General features: G+C 42.0%; 2 protein-coding genes across 2 annotated transcripts in view; one reads left to right on the top strand and one right to left on the bottom strand.

The window, feature by feature from the left end:
• Window positions 1-11,841, bottom strand: part of RBL2 (RB transcriptional corepressor like 2) — a 51,994-nt gene extending 40,153 nt beyond the window's left edge. The window contains exons 1-4 of the mRNA XM_055332733.1: window positions 11,501-11,841; window positions 8,698-8,828; window positions 6,157-6,357; window positions 2,026-2,090 (exon numbers count right to left, since the gene is read on the bottom strand). Coding sequence (XP_055188708.1) covers window positions 2,026-2,090; window positions 6,157-6,357; window positions 8,698-8,828; window positions 11,501-11,740 — 637 coding nt within the window. The 5' untranslated portion in view covers window positions 11,741-11,841. The remainder of the gene's footprint in view (window positions 1-2,025; window positions 2,091-6,156; window positions 6,358-8,697; window positions 8,829-11,500) is intronic.
• Window positions 11,842-11,925: 84 nt separating this feature from the next.
• On the top strand, window positions 11,926-16,606 carry HNRNPA1L3 (heterogeneous nuclear ribonucleoprotein A1 like 3). The gene is given in 4 exon segments (XM_055332740.1): window positions 11,926-15,043; window positions 15,045-15,147; window positions 15,150-15,335; window positions 15,507-16,606. Coding segments are annotated over 4 exon segments (984 nt in total). The 5' UTR covers window positions 11,926-14,959; the 3' UTR covers window positions 16,118-16,606.
• The last annotated feature ends 1,450 nt before the right edge of the window (window positions 16,607-18,056 follow it).

Here is an 18,056-nt window from a genome sequence, read left to right as displayed (position 1 = left end):
TAAAGATGTTTAATGTTAAAATATACTCAGTTTCTCAAATGTAAAACAGGAAGCAGCACCTACTGGTTGCAAGCTACAAAGCCCATCACATTGACAAGCCTAAACTTGTCAGTGCTTTGTACTTGCCATACAGGAAAAAAACAGCAGCACTGTAACTTCTAACAAAAAACTGAAAGGCCCCTAAAGATCAGAATCTTAAACTCCAGGACTGTCCCAATGTGACATACTTTACATTTCAAATACTGAGTTTAGAAATAAATCTCACTTTGTAAGATAGGTTACCTTTCAAACAACAAAGATAACTTGTTTCAACTCCAAGGTTGGCTTATTTATCAGGAACGAGGAGATTGGAGATTATAAAACAGGAAGTGGCACCAATTGGTCTTCAGACCACAAAGCCCTTCATGATGACAAGCCCAGACCTGTCACTACTGTATACTTGCTACAGGAAGTCAACAAAGATAACAGCAGAAAGTTGGCTTATGTATCAGGAGTGAGATAATCTGGGATTGCCCATATGCTGCAGAGAAAGCCATGAGAAAGGTGCCTATAAAAGAGTACAACTCTCTCCAAATAACTAAATTGAGAACTGAATAAAACTAATGAAACGACTTTATTAGAAAAAGATCCTACTGAATCATAAAAGATCACAGTGTCAGACAGTGAGGAGACAGACTCTTCAGATTAAATAATTATAAACTGAATTAATAATAAAACTGAAACACTGAGTTAACTGCAGAGACAAAAAATATGCTACTCCATGTGATCAAGTGAGACCAAAATGTAAACAAGGACAATAAAATTCTTTTTAAATAGTTTATATGGTACCAAACACATTCATTCCTAGGTACACATACACCATAAGAGATATAAACAAAGCAGATAAAAATCTCAGAAGTCAGATATACCTGCCCAAAATCAAATGACAAGATTAATACTATATGTAATACCAGCCACAGCAAGCTAAAAGTGACAGCAAGGGTGACTGTCACTAGGAGAACAGTTTATAGGCTCTTACACTTTTATTTTGTACCACTTAACATATCACCTTTATCTCCACTAAAGAAACTTATCAGTGTGATGGAAAACAAAATGACGAACAGCTTATTTTTGGCAGAAGAAAGATTTTTCTTTTCAATCAACCACGTAGCTCAGGGAAAAAGGGTGAGCTCTCACTTAACTAGCTAGAGAGGATCAGACATATCAAACCCCAAGACCAATGGAGTGACACTTTCTTGCCAGAGGGCCTTTGCATCTGGCATGAAACAGAGAGCTAGATCTGGGTTTAAACTTTAGTTCTGTTCCTAGCAGCTAGTTTTTGGGCCTCACTCACCTAATCTTAAAAGTAAATAATTTGGGGTACTTGATCTAATTACGAGAATCTCTTACATTTATGAAATTCCTTTCAGCTCTATGATTCTTTGATTATAACTTTGTGTTTTATTGGGCTTTTGTAGTAGCAAAAGCATTCTAATAGTCTATGTAATTAATGTAACTGTATTTCCTTTTCTTATTTAGGTTACTAAAAATCATTTCTACATAGAAATACAGAGGACCAAAAACAAACAAAAAACATTTTTCAATGAATACAGACCTTGGTTAATAAGTTAAGGGAGATGAGAAGAGGGAGAAAATAAATTGTATTCAAAGGCATTTGAGCAAGCATATTTATCTGAACAAGATGCAAAAAGCAATCTGAACTATACATGCTGAGGATGAGCAGTCACGAAAAACACATCTCAAGACACCAGTACAAACCAAATGTGTTTTCAGTCTGTAACTCAGAGGAATAGCTTTGGGTGGAAAAGATGTTAAGTAAGAACAAAAATAAAGGACTTTCCACTTAATAAAAGAAGTTTTGGATATTACATAAAGAAATTCAAAAGACTTTTATGAAAAGGTAATACTTAAAAACAAATCTGAGATTAAAACCCTTGAGAAATTTTTCATTGAGCATCTTTCCCTGATACACATTACAGGTTGACAAAATATCTGAACACATAGATAAATATTGTTCTGTCTTACCTTTTGCATATATAAAGAGCACCCAACAAAAATGGAAAACTTCGGACACGGTACAGGGCTGTCGCCTTTGGGGGAGGGAAAAAAAGTCATGAGATAAATTCATTATAAGTATTCAAAAAAGACATCACAAATGACTATAAAGTACGTGAAAAACCAAACCCACAGTTAATGGGAGTGAGAACAAATTCCCTTCACATATAAGAAGTTCTGTTCCAACCAAATTCTGGTAAGGACAAAGCCAGGGAAAGAGCTCATCTCAGAAAAAAGAAAATTCTCAAGAACTATAAAACAGTTCAAGGTCAAAACAGGTAAGGTAGAAAATGAGTAACAACAGTTCTTTTTTTTTTTTTTTTTAAGATTGTATTTATTTATTCATGAGAGACAGAGAGGGGCAGAGACACAGGCAGAGGGAGATGCAGGCTCCATGCAGGGAGCCCAATGTGGAACTCCGGGGTCAGGCCCTGGGCTGAAGGCCGTGTGCTAAACTGCTGAGCCACCCGGGGTGCCCAACAACAGTTCTTTTGATGATGTGAGCAAGGCTAATGCTGCTTTCAGGCCCCTGTATACAATTGGATAATTTCCCTTTTTTCCCCCTTTTCATAGCTGATGAGCTGTAAAAGCTCCCTCCCAAAAGACATTCCAGTTTACATCAAATCACTAAAGGATTATTTAATGTAGATTCTGGGCTTCCTAGGACTCCTTATTCTTTAAGGCTATCCGTTGTATTTTGCCAAGCTGTCTGCTGCAGGGAGTTTCAGACCTTTTTTAAGTTCTTGGCTTTTCTGCCAGAATCTCTGCCAATGTTTAGATATCTGTGGTCTCCACATCCCAACAAGGAGCTTTCAGGAGAAGAATCAGGACACTGGGGTTTAGTTCCCCCACTTTCCCCTTGAGGCACACTTGTTCTCCATATGCCTCAGTCTCTTCATCTGCTGAATGATTATTCTACTTGGGCATAGTTTTGTACTTCAGTCACCAGTCCATGGTAAGGATTAAATGTCAAAGTGGCTTCCCAGGGTGCCTGGGGGGCTCAGTCAGTAAAGTGTCTGACTCTTGATTTCTGCTCAGATCATGTACGCAGAGTTGTGAGACTGAGCTCTGGGTCGGGTTCCATGCATAGCACAGTGCTTGAGACTCTCTCCCTCTGCCCCTCCCCACACTCGTGCATGCTTGCTCTTTCTCTAAGATAAATAAATAAAATCTTTAAATAAATAGATAAATAAAAGTGGCCTCCCTACCATAGGCACATGAGACTCCAGTTTTAACGCCTACCAAGATAAAGATTAAAAAGTCAAACTTTTTGGCTTAACACGCAAGCCGCTCTAAAAACTGAATCTTTGGGGATCCCTGGTTTTGGCACCTGCCTCTGACCCAGCGTGTGATTCTAGAGTCCTGGGATCAGGTCCCACATTGGGCTCCCTGTGTGAAGCCTGCTTCTCCTTCTGCCTGTGTCTCTGCCTCTCTCTCTCTCTCTCTCTCCCTCTCTCTCGCTCTCTGTGTCTCTCATGAATAAATAAATAAAATCTTAAAAAAAAAAAAAAACCTGAATCTCAACTTGAGAACCCTAGAACTTAACCTACTGGCCAAATTGCCACTTCCGGTGTATTCCTTCTTTATCCTCTGTAACAAAGGCTCTATCTACCCATTCACCCATTGAAATCCTATCCATTGTTACTTTCTTCACAGAATGTTACCTGCCTGGCTCATGTACAGTGGTTTAATTTTGCCTCAAAAGTTGCATGTTTCTGTTATATTTCACATTTATACATGCCTCCTCTCCACAACTATACTGTAAGCTCTCAAAAGGCAATGGCTGTGGGTGTTTGGTGTCTGGTTTTTTTCTTTTAAAGACTCATGTCCTGGGGCACCTGGGTGGCTTAGTCAGTTAAGAATTCAACTATGGATTTTGGCTCAGATCATGATCTCAGGGTCATAGGCTCTGCACTGGGCATGGTGCCTGCTAAGATTCTCTCTCTCCTTCTGCTCTCTCTCTCAAAAATAAATAAATACTTGTGTCCTACAGAATACCTAACAATGTACTTTGCATAGTAAGTTCTCAATAAATACCCAGTGACAAACACTCAAAGTGTGTGTGAGATGTAGTACAGAGTCTTGTGAAGCACAATAGCTCCACACTTAATTGTGTGACCCTGACCAAATTACCTGACCTCTCAAGGGCTTATGTTCTTCTACCTGTAACAACATCAACCTCATACAGTTGTCATAGGGATTCACTTACATAATACAGGTTTAGGTCTTAAACAGTCCCCATAATAAATGCTCAGTAAATAGTATACATTATTACTATTAGCCAAAAGTACTAATAAATGTATACAGAGTGATCTAAATGTAAATTTTTAAAAAACAAAGCTATCTTAGAATTTTCTTAACTGCAATTAGGTAGTATACATACCCCAATAAATATCAAAGGAAGTACAATCTAAAATCATTTTCTACAACTCTCCAAAGAAGATATTCTGTATCTTTCTGTAAAGGATGACATCAGCCTCACTCAGACTTAGAACAAAGCATCTATCCAAACTACAAGCAAACTAGAGCAGCTGCTTCCATATTAGTGGGGTCACCTATCTAAGAAAGTACATAGTTTGTTTTATTTTTAAAAGCTGCTCACTTACTGTAAATACCCTTCACAAAAATTTTATATTGAAGGAGAGGCAAAAAAAAAAAAAAGAAAGAAAGAAGAAAGAGAGGCAAACATTATTTGTTCAATTATAATAACTCTTTTTCCCCAACTTTTCTTGTCAAGATTGTTCTAACTCTACTTTAAGAACAATTTCCATTTCTACTTTATGAAAAAGTGTTCATGATAAAGAATCTGTATACCATGACTGTCTTTATCTGCCAGGAAAGATGGAAAACGCTGAGCCAGAGTAAGTTTATAGATTTTGCAGACATGATCAGAAAGCACAAATTCATATTTTCAGCTCCCTTATTTTCTCCTCATCCAGTTTCCCTACTCTTTTTTTTTTTAAATGATTTTAGTTTTTTGTGGTTTTTTTTTAAAGATTTTATTTATTTTCATGAGAGACACACACACACAGAGAGAGAGAGAGAGAGAGAGAGAGAGAGAGGCAGAGACACAGGCAGAGGAAGAAGCAGGCTCCATGCAGGGAGCCTGACGTGGGACTCAATCCTGGGTCTCCAGGATCAGGCCCTGGGCTGAAGGTGGTGCTAAACCTCTGAGCCACCCAGCTGCCCAAGTTTCTCTACTCTTGATTGACTGTCAACTTCAAAATACACACTGAAGCCAGTTCAGAGGGGATTTACCTGTTATTCAGCTGGACAAAAAAGTCAAATAATAGAAATAGTCAACACAGACAATAACAGAAAATTAAGGAGTCAGATTCTATACTCAGGTGACTAAGTGCTGAAAATATTTAAGGTCTCACTTTTGCATTTTTGGGTACTTCAGTGAAAAGGGCAAGTTTATTGAAACAGTAATTCCATGCATTTTGCAATGTGAAGGAAGCCAAATTCTTCATGGCTAACATGCAATGAAAGCAAGAAATTATTATTAAAAGAGAGCTGCCGGAAAGAGATTATTATTTTTTTTAAAAGATTTTATTTATTTATTCATGAGAGATACAGAGACAGAGAGAGAGAGAGAGAGATTGGCATAGACACAGGCAGAGGGAGAAGCAGACTCTATGCAGGAAGCCCGACGTGGGACTCGATCCTGGGTCTCCAGGATCAGGCCCTGGGCTGAAGGCGGCATTAAACCACTGAGCCACCCGGGCTGCCCAGAAAAAGAGATTATTTTTGAAATCACATTTGTTTTTTTAAGACTAGCAAAATTGGGGCATCTGGGTGGCTCAATCAGTTATGAGACCAAATCTTGATTTTGGCTTCAGGTCATGGCTTCACCAGTTGTGAGGCTGGGCCCCAGAGTGGCCTCTTCACCTGCCTCCTCGCCTCCTTACTGGGCAAAGAGCCTGCTTGAGATTCTCTCTGCCCCTCCCCCCACCTCACATACATATACTTTCTCTCTCTCTCTAAAAACAAACAAACAACTAGCAAAATAAGCGGACGGGCACAAACTGAGAGATCAAAACTGTAGCACAGATAAAATATATGTATACGTATTCCTGACGAACAAATACAAAAACATACCGCTGTTTTCTTCCTCTCTGTTGACGGGGCTGCTCCTCTTGAGGATATTTAAAAATGTCCTGAAAAATGGGTTCATATTTCTTAAAAATTACCGCTGAAACAGTGAAGTTTCTTTCTAATCTCTCGGTACGTTCTCTGAAATGTGGGGGGAGATTTGCCATGTCTTCCCACTTCTTCATCTTGTTAAAAAATTCAATTAAGCTGATATTAAAAATAAAGAGAGATATTTTCAACATTAACAAGATAGAGTACACAAATGTAATTACATCAAAATTTAACCCATTAAGTTATATTACTTTGAGACAGTGATAAATATCACAACTCATGCCTCTGATTAGCTTCATCTCTTACAGACTGGTTTATTTCTCTGATTTTCCTAATCTGTTTTTTCTGAGGTTATCCAAGGGTTTTATTTTTTAAATTATGAAATATATAAAAATACAAAATAATTAATCAGAGTAATGTAACCGACACTTATGTACCCAACTGCCAGATTTAACAAACATTCACATACTAAATAAATTTTGCCGTGTTGGCTTCAGGTTCTACAGAAACTGCCAAATTCCCACTTTGTCCTCCTCCCCAAACTCTCCTCTGACTGCTCTGCCTCCTCAAAGATCACCACCATTCTAAAGTTAGTCCGAATCCTTCCCATCCATGTTTTTATACTTACTATCTAATGTACTTAAAATACAGGTCTACATGTATCCATAAACACTATGTAGTATCTTTTGTATGTGTAGTTTTAAGATTTTACATAAATAGTATCATACTATATAAGTGGCATTCTGCAACTTGCTTTTTCATTCAATATTTCTGAAATTAACATTGATACATGCAGATCTCCTTCATTTTAACTATTAAAAATATTCTTTAGTATGAACTACCATGATTTTTTGCATTGGTTCCCCAACCAATGGAAATTGAGGCTTCTAATTTTACATTCTGACCAAAAAAAAATGCTGTAATCAATGCCTGTAGATGTATGTAAGAGCTTCTTTAGGGACCACACCAATAAGTAGAAGTGCTAAGTCAGAGACTGCATCTTCAGCTCGACCAGACCTGGCTGAATTTCCCATTTAAGTGGCCATACCAATTTATACTCTCACCAAGTACATCAGCAACATAGAGCTCCCATTTCTCTGCATAATGACCAAAGCTGGTTTTATCAGACTCCAAATTTCCCCAATTTGAAGAGAATGAGTTACTTTGTTTTTTACTTTGAACTTCCTTGATTTCTAGTGAAATTGAGCGTCTTTACATATATCTGTTAGGTATGTGAGTTTTGACCTTTGTGAAATCATTCTTTACCCACTTTTAGTAGTTGTTTGTCAATCATGCAACCATTTGTTACTAGTTCTTTATATAATCCTGGATACTGACCTTTTCAGTTATACATACTGTAAATATCTTCTCCCAATATACTCTTTGTTTTTTAATCCATTTTAGTCCATTATGGCAGTAAATAATCTGAACCCAGAGGTAAAAATTTAAAGATAGAAACTGAGTTTTTAAAATGGAAATACAACTGAAGCCTAGGACTGTATTACTTGCATTAAAATATTGGGTAAGTTCAATTTACTATTGTTTATGATGAAGATTCTATAATTTGACCTTTGCTTCTAAAGTTCCTTATCTGTCACTTAACTGGATTACTCTGCCTCCACTTTTCGTCTCCATAATGATTTTATTTTTGCACCTTATTTAAGTCCACTTATGCAGGTTTACAGCCCAGGTATTCAACTCTTTATGCATTGCCTCTTGTCCTTAGGCCTAAATATAACTCAGTATGGAGCTCAAGGTTAAGAAATACACTACAGCTAAAATATTACATTTCTTGTTAATTAGTCTAATACTGATTAGACTAATTAAGTGATTAATTAGTGATTTTTTAAACTATTAGGTACATAAATTTTGACAGTGGTATTCTCCCAACAAAGTGCCAAATATCCTTTTTCCATCGATCCTTAGTGAGTCATAAAAGAAAATTCACCCAGAAGGCATAAATAATAAATATAATCAATTCAATTATACAACAGATAGAAAAAACGATTTCTTTCTGCCTCTTCTTTAAAACATCATTTGACTCTTCCAATAATCATAATACTGTTGCTTATCCCTCAACGAAAAGGAGAGGTATTTACACATTCCATATATTAAAATACAAATTCTGTCCATGCAGTTCTAAGTTTAATACTATATTTTATTTACCTTTGCAATTTAGAGTACTTCCTAAAGTTTCTCAATATCCTTATTTAGAATTCTCCCAACATTGTGCAATGGCAAATCATAAGGTTTAACAGCAAACTCTTTATACAATTGCCTAACACATTAAAATTTCAATAGTTTTCGCCAAAGAAGTACAATATAATAGATACTAACTAGATGTGGTAAAGGAAAACCATGACCTAGTTTCTAAATTCAGCACTCTATAGATACAAACACCCAGGAGATAATGAACAAAGAAAATTCTTACTAACACTATGATTTTTGGGCTTTCATATTTGTCATACTCTAGTTTTCAGACTCTGATATAGTTACCTCTGCTCTGAACATCTCAGGATTCTAGTTAAAGATACATAGTTTCCTTCAACTGTCCCTTTGCTTACAGTTGGCACGGATTTTCTGCAAGCCACATATAAGGCACATGCTAACCAGTGAAGATCATTTCCCTGTAAAATAAAAGAAAATTGACGATTAGTTAACCATCTATATAAACATTTCCATATAAAAAACTTTTTAGGGCAGCCCCGGTGGCTTAGTGGTTTAGCGCGCGCCGCCTTGGGCCCAGGGCGTGATCCTGGAGACCCGGGATCGAGTCCCACGACATGCTCCCTGCGTGGACCCTGCTTCTCCCTCTACTTGTCTCTCTCTCTCTGTCTCTAATAAATAAATAAAATCTTTTAAAAAACCCAAAACTTTTTAGATTAAAGTCTTTAGATTAAACAAAAGGTGCTATTTTTAGGTTTGTGGGAAACTGTATTTTCAGTGATGGCTGTCGCCCATGTGCTCCTTATACTATATATTGACATTTTCACATTGAGAGACAGGAATCTGTGTTTTGTTCCCTCATTTTCAATTGTGTCAACTAATAGAATAGGTGAAAATGATGCTCTGTAACTTGCAAGATCATAAAGGGCAATAAAGATTCTATCTGGTTCACTCTCTCAGCACATGTGCCTTGGGTGTCCCAGTGTGGGATAAATCAACAGTCACAGAGACTCGATTTTCTTATCTGAGGACTGTGAGAATGAAATGAGTTGCAAGCTTAAAGCACAGGAAACACAAGAAATCAAAAGGTAAAATTCTATAACCAATACTCTGTATTAAATGTTGTATGAGGGGTGCCTGGATGGCTTGGTGGGTTAATCGTCCTGCCTTCAGCTCAGATCACAATCTCAGGGTCCTCGGATGGAGCCCTGCATCCCACTCCCTGCTCAGCGGGGAGCCTGCTTCTCCCTCTCTTCCCAGCTTGTGCTCTCTGTGGCTATCTCTGTCTCTCAAATAAATAAATAAATAAAATCTTAAAAAAAAAAATCACAGGAGTCTTATTTTCCATCGTACGCTTCCATGAGACTGACATCCTACATGTTATCTTACAGCATACCTCACTACAAGCTCCACAAGGGCAGAAATTTTTTAAGTTTTGTTCAATGCTCTGTCCCCACCATCTACAACAGTATTGGGCGAAGGGGTGATTAAAAAAAAAAAAGATAAATGAATATTCATTCATTCATTGAGTCAACGGAGCTAAGAATCTGAGACCCAAGTCTTTAACAAATTGAGTAATCAAACATGTTTTCAAAAATATTTTACTAACCATCTACTGTTTGTCACTTGCTTATGTAACACTGGATTTCACACAACTTAGCCCCTATGAGTTGAAATACCTCAACTGTATGGCGATAATACTTGTTCTATCCAATTTCGAAGACTGTCGAGAAGACAAAATAAGAGCTTACTTGCAACCACTTATGCCCATCACCAAAGAACGGCTGGAATCACTGACCAGACAAGCACCGAGGAATAAAGAGGAATATGGCCCATGCGGCCACATGCCCTGAGGACACGAGGGCGCTCTGTAAACTGAGGCGCAAGCAAGCACGGTCCATGACTGCCTTATGCGCCACAAACCACACAGGACCTTGTTAGACCTTCAGTACAAATCACCTCAGATTTACGTATCGCGACACTGAGCTCCGGAGTGGCTGACTGTGCAAAGTCCCCTAGGTCTGTCAGGTTCTGAGGCCGCTACAGGACTAGCCTTCCCGCTTCCCCGCCCCCACGCCGCAGAGCGCGACTACAGGGAGGAGGACCCTTAGCACACCGACAAACAGCGAGTGACCTCCGTGGGTCACACACAGGCGGAGACACCCTACTCTTATAACTGAACGGTACCTTCGTTAGGCCTTCCCATCCTGAGCCTATTGGCCCCGCTCTTGCCACCGACCGTAAAACGACGCCAGGCAGTCCTCCGGCCGCCCGCGGGGCGCCACCCACCGGCGCCACGGCTGGTAAACAATCCAGACTTCCGTGTCACTTCCCATTGGTCCATGAAGGGGCGGTGCCTACGCAGCCGAGCCTCACTGGCTAGAATGGCCATTCTTCTCCCGAGCGAGCCCCGTCCGAAGAGGGGGACAGAGGCTGCCGGAGCCGCGGCGACGCCGGGGCGCTGCGCGGCGTGCGAGGTGACCAAGAGGTCGTCAAGGTCGTCGCGGGGCGTGCTTCCCGGGGACGACCAGGGGGCGTGTGTCTACACGGAGGTAGGCCGACGGCCCGTTTCGCGTGCCCCACGGAAGACCCGCCTCACGTCACACACACAAACACAGCCCGAGACGTGAACGACGCGCTTGCCGTCCGGACGCGACGGCAGGGCCAAGGCAGGGCCCGGGCAGCTCGGCGCGGCAGGGGCGGAGCGCAGGAGGGGCGCTGCACCGGGCGGACCCCGCGGGAGCACAGCCAGGCGCCCCCGCCCCCACGCCTCGCAGCTGCACCTGCTCCTTCCGCCAGCGAGGCGGCTGGACTCCCGCAACCGCGACCGCAGCACGGCCCCGCCTCGCGGTGCCACCTTGGGCCGGCCGTGGCCCCCACTCGCAACCCGAAGAGGGAAGCTGCGAGGCGGCGTTCCCCTGCGGGGCCACGAGAGGCTTCCTAAAGCAGGTCCCAGGAGCAGGGAGCGCAGGGACGGCGCGAGTCCCGCCGCTCCCCGCGCTGAGGGCCGCGGAGACCCGGGGCCTGCCCGACGGTCGCGCAGGACGCCCGGCCCGGGAGGGAGGGGCCCATCCCCGCGGCGGGGCGCGACCACTAGGCCCGGGACGCCCCTCGCCTCCGCCCCCGGGCGCACCTCCAGCGTGTAGCTCTCGCTCATGTTGCGGTAGCTGTCCCAGGCCTCGGCCCGCGCCGCCTCGTCCATGTTGAGGCGGCTGCACAGCTCGTCGAACCGCTGCTGGGTCTGAGGGGCCGGCGACCGGGCCGGCTGCGCGGCGTCCTCCGCCTCCCCGTCGTCTTCCTCCTCCTCATCCGAGGCTGCCGCCGCCGGAGGGGGAGGCGGGGGCGGCGGCGACTGGTCGCCTCCCGACGGCATAGCGCACCCCTGGGCGGCCGGTCCTCAGCGGAGCTGAGGGCCCGAGCCCGCAGCCATTCAAACCGCGAAGCGCCCGCCGTCCGCCGTCCGCCGTCCGCCGTCCGCACGGCGACTGCGCCGCCACCAAGGAAGCTAGACCTCAGGTAGGCACCCGTAGTTCTGAGCGGGGCCTGATGGGCAATGTAGTCCGAGCCGGAGGCCCACGGGGGCCAAAAACCATATTAAAAAAAAAAAAATCAACGCGCGTCGCGCCCCTGGGGCTAAAATAAAAGTGTCTTTGCGACGTTTTAAGTACGTCTTCACGGTGGGACTATTCAGCAGGGCTGTGCTGAAGAGAAAACATCCAAGAAACAATGACTTGTGACGGTTTACTGCCCAAGGTGTCTCCAAAATTAATACTCATTATCTGCCTGTCTTTAACTCTAAAGTAAGAGTAATAGCAAGCAAGGGCCTGTTTACCTAAGTTCGAACTTCAGCATCGCTCCTAATTTCTAGTTCTTTCCTATATTTTAACTTTATGTGAGCCTTTCAAATAATCATTGGATTGATTATTTATTTATTTATTTATTATTTATTTTACAGTGGCAATTCTCTTATTTCCCAAAGGGCCAATTTACACTCGCTCTAAGTGATATATTTGTACTATCCTCAGTGGCTTACCTTTATTCTTTTATTTTTATTTTGCTTTCTCTTTCATGCTTAGACTTCAATCACTTTATTAACAATCCTCTTTGATTTACAAGTGGGTGTAGTATAGGACATTTTTCTGTTTGAGGAACCACTAATGCATTGCCAATGGCTATGGGGTCACTTCTTTCTCTCTTCCTTGACCCTCCTTTTTTTTTTTTGAAAAAAAAATTTTTTTAAGATTTTGTTTATTTATAAGACACACAGAGAGAGGCAGAAACAGGCAGAAGAGCAGGCTTTCCACCAGAGCCGGAGGCAGAACTGGATCCCAGAATCACAACCTGAGCCAAATGCAGTTGCTGAACCACTGAGCCACCCAGGCGCCCCTCTTCCATGACCCTTTGAACGCATCCACCTGCTGTGAGGAAGCCCAGGTTACTTGGAGAAGCATGCTATCAACGATTGACAAAGCTGGGCATTAAAGGGGTGAAAATAGATTTTATTCAGACACTACTGACAATGAAGTAAAGAGCTGAGTTCCATTCCAATCTGTGCAGGGGTCTTTAAAAAAAAAAAAAAAAAAAAAGAGGAAACCTGGGTGGCTCAGTGGTTGAACATCTGCTTTCAGCTCAGGTGGTGATCCCGGGATCCTGGGATCAAGTCCCACCTCGGGCTCCCCAGAGGGAGCCTGCTTCTCCCTCTGCACATGTCTCTGCCTCTCTCTGTGTGTCTTTCATGAATAAATAAATAAAATCTTACCAAAAAATCTGTGCACAGGTGAGTGGATGATTTAAAGGGAGAATGAAGGACTAGGGATGGGAGAAAGTGGAGCTCAACCAAAAAATTCCAAAGGGTTAGTGTCAATGTGATCAGGCCAGCAGGCAAGTTATTGAATTTAGGATTCTATCTTCCTTCCTACAGAGACTAGGAGACAGAGACCCTATACGGCTTTCATATCATTGGGAAAGACACTTCAAATTGCGGGAGATACATACACATCTCAAGGGCACAGAGGAAGGAGTCACCATTGGAAGCCGTTTTCGGTAAATCGCCAGGTGTTGGCTAGAACCAAGGGTGAATTCTGGCAGCCATGAGTTTTCTTAGGCATTTTAATGCAGGGCTGCAGTCATCCTAGAGCACACCCCTGTGCTGCTAGAAGCTATGCTATAGTTTGGTCATCTCTTGAGTACAGAAGTCTGGAGGAGAGTTGCATAGTTTTCATGGGGTGCATTTGACCTCAGCCCCAGCCATGTTGAATGAGCCAGTTTGGAAGCAGAACCTCCAGCTTTCAATCAAACTGTTCCCAGCTAATGCTTTATGGAGCAGAGATGAACCTTGCCACTGATCCCTGCTCAGGTGCAGATTTGTGGGCAAAAGAAATTATTATTCTTTCAAGTTACAAAGTTTTAGGATGACTTGTTACACCGCAATAAATAAACACTGGGGTGGCTAGGTGGCTTAGTTGCTTCCACATCCGACTCTTGACTTTGGGCAGGTGTTGATTTCAGGGTCATGAGTTTGAGCCTGCATTGGGCTCCACGCTGTGCATGGAGCATACATTAAAAAAAGGAAAAAAGAAATAGGAAAAAATAATCACCTATGGAGTATAAGACATGTTACGATCAACTATTTTTTTAAAGATTTTATTTATTTATTTATTCATGAGAGATACAGAGAGAGAGAGAGAGGCAGAGACATAGGCAGAGGGAGAAGCAGGCTCCCTGTGGGGAGTCTGATGTGGGACTCCATCCCAGAACCCCAGGATCACAACCTAAGCCAAAGACAAACACTCAACCACTGAGATACCCCTCTATCAACTATTTTTATAGAAGCCTCAATTTTGCATGTATAAAATCCTTGCCCCGTTGTGATATGATAGCCCAGTAGAACGTCAAAGCCCCCAAATGGCGATCTAAAGATAAACTTTATTTTTACATTGCATATATGACCTTCGAATACATGAGTTAACTGTGAAATTTCACATGAACTTTTATAAGACAAAACACAGCGGTCTTGAACCTTTTTGGTCATGTCTTCCCAAAAGAATTACCTTGTAGAAAAGAAATATTTTATTATTTTCTTTATTGGAGACCTTGTAGGATATTTTAAAGTTAACATCTAATAGTTTTTTTTAAGATTATTTATTTATTCATTAATGAGAGACACAGAGAGAGAGAGAGCACAGCAGAGGGAGGAGCAGGTTCCATGCAGGGAGCCCGATGTGGGACTCGATCCCTGGTCTCTAGGATCACGCCCTGGGATGAAGGTGCCGCTAACGCTGAGCGCCGCCCCCGCCCCCGGGCTGCCCTAAAAGTTTGTGTTAAAAGTTTGATGAGGGATCCCTGGGTGGCGCAGCGGTTTGGCACCTGCCTTTGGCCCAGGGCGCGATCCTGGAGACCCGGGATCGAATCCCACGTCAGGCTCCCGGTGCATGGAGCCTGCTTCTCTGTCTCTCTCTCTCTCTCTCTCTCTCTCTCTCTCTCTCTCTCTGACTATGATAAATAAATAAAAATTTAAAAAATAAAATAAAAGTTTGATGAACCTGGGCGCCGTTGAGTAAGCATCATTAAAGTCTCCCCTCCCACCACCGTCATGTCTAAGTCAGAGTCTCCCAAGGAACCTGAGCAGCTGCGGAAGCTCTTCATCGGAGGTTTGAGCTTCGAAACAACCGATGAAGAGTCTGTGGTGCCATTTTGCGCAATGGGGAAGGCTTATGGACTGTGTGGTAATGAGAGACCCCAACTCCAAGCGCTCCAGAGGCTTTGGGTTCCTCACGTAGGCCAACTGGAGGAGGTGGGTGCAACCATGAACACAAGGCCACACAAGGTGGATGGAAGAGTTGTGGAACCAAAGAGGGCTGTCTCCCAAGAAGATTCTCAAAGACCTGGTGCCCACTTCGCTGTGAAAAAGATTTTTGTTGGTGGCATTAAAGAAAACACTGAAGAGGGGATCCCTCGGTGGCGCAGCGGTTTGGCGCCTGCCTTTGGCCCAGGGCGTGATCCTGGAGACCCCGAATCGAATCCCGCGTCAGGCTCACCGTGCATGGAGCCTGCTTCTCCCTCTGCCTGTGTCTCTGCCTCTCTCTCTCTGTGTGTGTGACTATCATAAATAAATAAAAATTAAAAAAAAAACACTGAAGAACATCAGCTAAGAGATTATTTTGAACAGTATGGGAAAATGGAAGTGATTGAGATCATGACTGACCCAGGCAGTGGCAAAAAGAGAGGTTTGGCTTCTGTGACATTTGATGACCATGACTCTATAGACAAGATTGTCATTCAAAAATACCATACTGTGAATGACCACAACTGTCAAGTAAGGAAAGTCCTATTGAAGCAAGAGATGGCTAGTGCTTCGTCCAGCCAAAGAGGCCGAAGTGGTTCTGGAAACTTTAGTGGTGGTCATGGAGGTGGTTTTGGTGGGAATGACACCTTTGGTCGCGGAGGGAGCTTCAGTGGTCAAGGTGGCTTCAGAGGCAGTCGAGGTGGTGATGGATACGGTGGCAGTGGGGATGGCTAGAACGGATTTGGTAATGATGGAAGCAACTTTGGAGGTGGCGGAAGCTATAACGATTTTGGCAATTACAACAATCAATCCTCAAATTTTGGACCCATGAAAGGAGGAAATTTTGGAGGCAGAAGCTCTGGCCCCTATGGTGGTGGAGGCCAATACTTTGCCAAACAACGAAACCAAGGTGGCCATGGTGGTTCCAGCAGCAGCAGCAGCTACGGCAGTGGCAGAAGGTTTTAATTACTACCAGGGAACAAAGCTTAGCAGGAGAGGAGAGCCAGAGAAGTGACAGGGAAGCAACAGGTTACAACAGATTTGTGAACTCAGCCAAGCAGTGGTGGCAGGGCCTAGCTGCTACAAAGAAGACATGTTCTAGATGGTAGTCATGTGTACGGGCAAAAAACTTGAGGACTATATTTGTGACTAATTGTATAATGGGTTATTTTAGTCTCTGTTCTGTGGAAAGTGTAAAGCATTCCAACAAAGGGTTTTGTTTTATTTATTTAATTTTATTTTTCCAACAAAGGGTTTTAATGTAGATTTTTTTTGCACCCATGCTGTTGATTGCTAAATGTAATAGTGTGATCATGATGCTGAATAAATGTGTCTTTTTAGAAAATAAAAAATAAAAGTTTGATGAAGTGTAATATCCAACATGTAACTATAAACCTTTTAAAACAAAACATTACTAACCTTTAAATATATCCAATGGACTCATAACAATTTGATACTCACTATAATCCATTTTTAAAATCCATGAATAAAATTTTTCTTTAACAATGAGAAATTTTATATCCTTCCTTTCTTTTACTTCATATTCCCATTTTATTATTCCAACAAAAGTTTATCCTAATATGTTCTATGCTCCAAAGTTCTTTATTGATTCCTTTCCTATTTTCTTTCAGCAAAAACGTAGTTGTTACAAATGAATTTTTCAAGTATCCTTCTGTTTATTCTTTTATGTGTTCATCGAGATATAACTTGCATGCAGTAAACTTACTCTTGTAAGTATACAGCTCTATGAATTTTGATGAAAACATAGAGTTACATTCACCACCATCAAACTACAGAACATTTCCAGCACCTGAAAAGTTTCCTAGTGCCCCTTTGTAGGAATCCCCTCATCCCATAGGCCCTGGCAACCACCAATTTTATGTTCCTTATAGTTTTGCCTCTTTTCCAAAATGTCACATAAATGTAATCATATAACATGTAGCCTTTGAGTTTGGCTTCTTTCAACTTAGCATAATGCCTTTCAGATTCATCTATGTGCCAGTGGTTTGTTCCTTTTTATTGATAAGTAATATTCTATTGCACAGATGTCTCAGTGTTTACTTATCCATCCAACAGTTGAAGATATCTTGGTTGTTTCCAGTTTAGGGTAATTATAAGAAAAGCTACCATGACATTTATGTAAATGTTTTTTCATAACTTAAGTTTTTTGTTACTCTTGGGTATACACGTAGGAGTGTGCTAGGGACTAAATGTGTTCTCCCCAAATTCATAAGTTGAAGCCCTACCCTCCAATGTGATTATATTTGGAGATAGAGCATTTAGTAGGCAATTAAGGTTAAATGAGGTCATAAATGTGTGGCCTCATAAGAAAGCCACATGCACAGACTGAGGAAAGGCCACATGAGCACACGGGGAGAAGCGATCCTAGCAGACCAAGACAGAGCAGTATTACTGGGTTATATGGTAAATGTTAAGCTTTACCATTTTTTCCCCCTAAAGTGTCTCATTTTACATTCCCACCCACAAGGAAATTTAGATTTGGGGACTAAGTGGTACAAACTTCTAGTTATAAAAATAAATAAGTCATGGGGAAGTAATGTACCGCATAGAGAATATAATCAATAATATTCTGATAACTTTGTATGGTGACAGGTAGTGACTAGACTTACCATGAGTATCATTTCATAATGTATAAAAATATTGAATCACTGCAATATACACCTGAAGCTGATAGAATGTCAGAATTATTTTTTAAAAATATTTTATTTATTCATGAGAGACAGAGAGAGGCAGAGGGAGAAAGAAGCAGGCTCCATGCAGGGAGCCCAACGTGGGACTCGATCCCGGGACTCCAGGATCACGCCCTGGGCTGAAGGCAGATGCTCAACCGCTGAGCCACCCAGGTGTCCCTCACAAGTATTTTAAAAACATGCATTTAAATTTA

This window comes from Nyctereutes procyonoides, unplaced genomic scaffold (genome assembly GCF_905146905.1).
Source record: "Nyctereutes procyonoides isolate TBG_1078 unplaced genomic scaffold, NYPRO_anot_genome, whole genome shotgun sequence".
NCBI lineage: Eukaryota > Metazoa > Chordata > Mammalia > Carnivora > Canidae > Nyctereutes > Nyctereutes procyonoides.
Note: the sequence above shows the minus strand (reverse complement) of the source record. Positions and strands in the feature narration are given on the sequence as shown.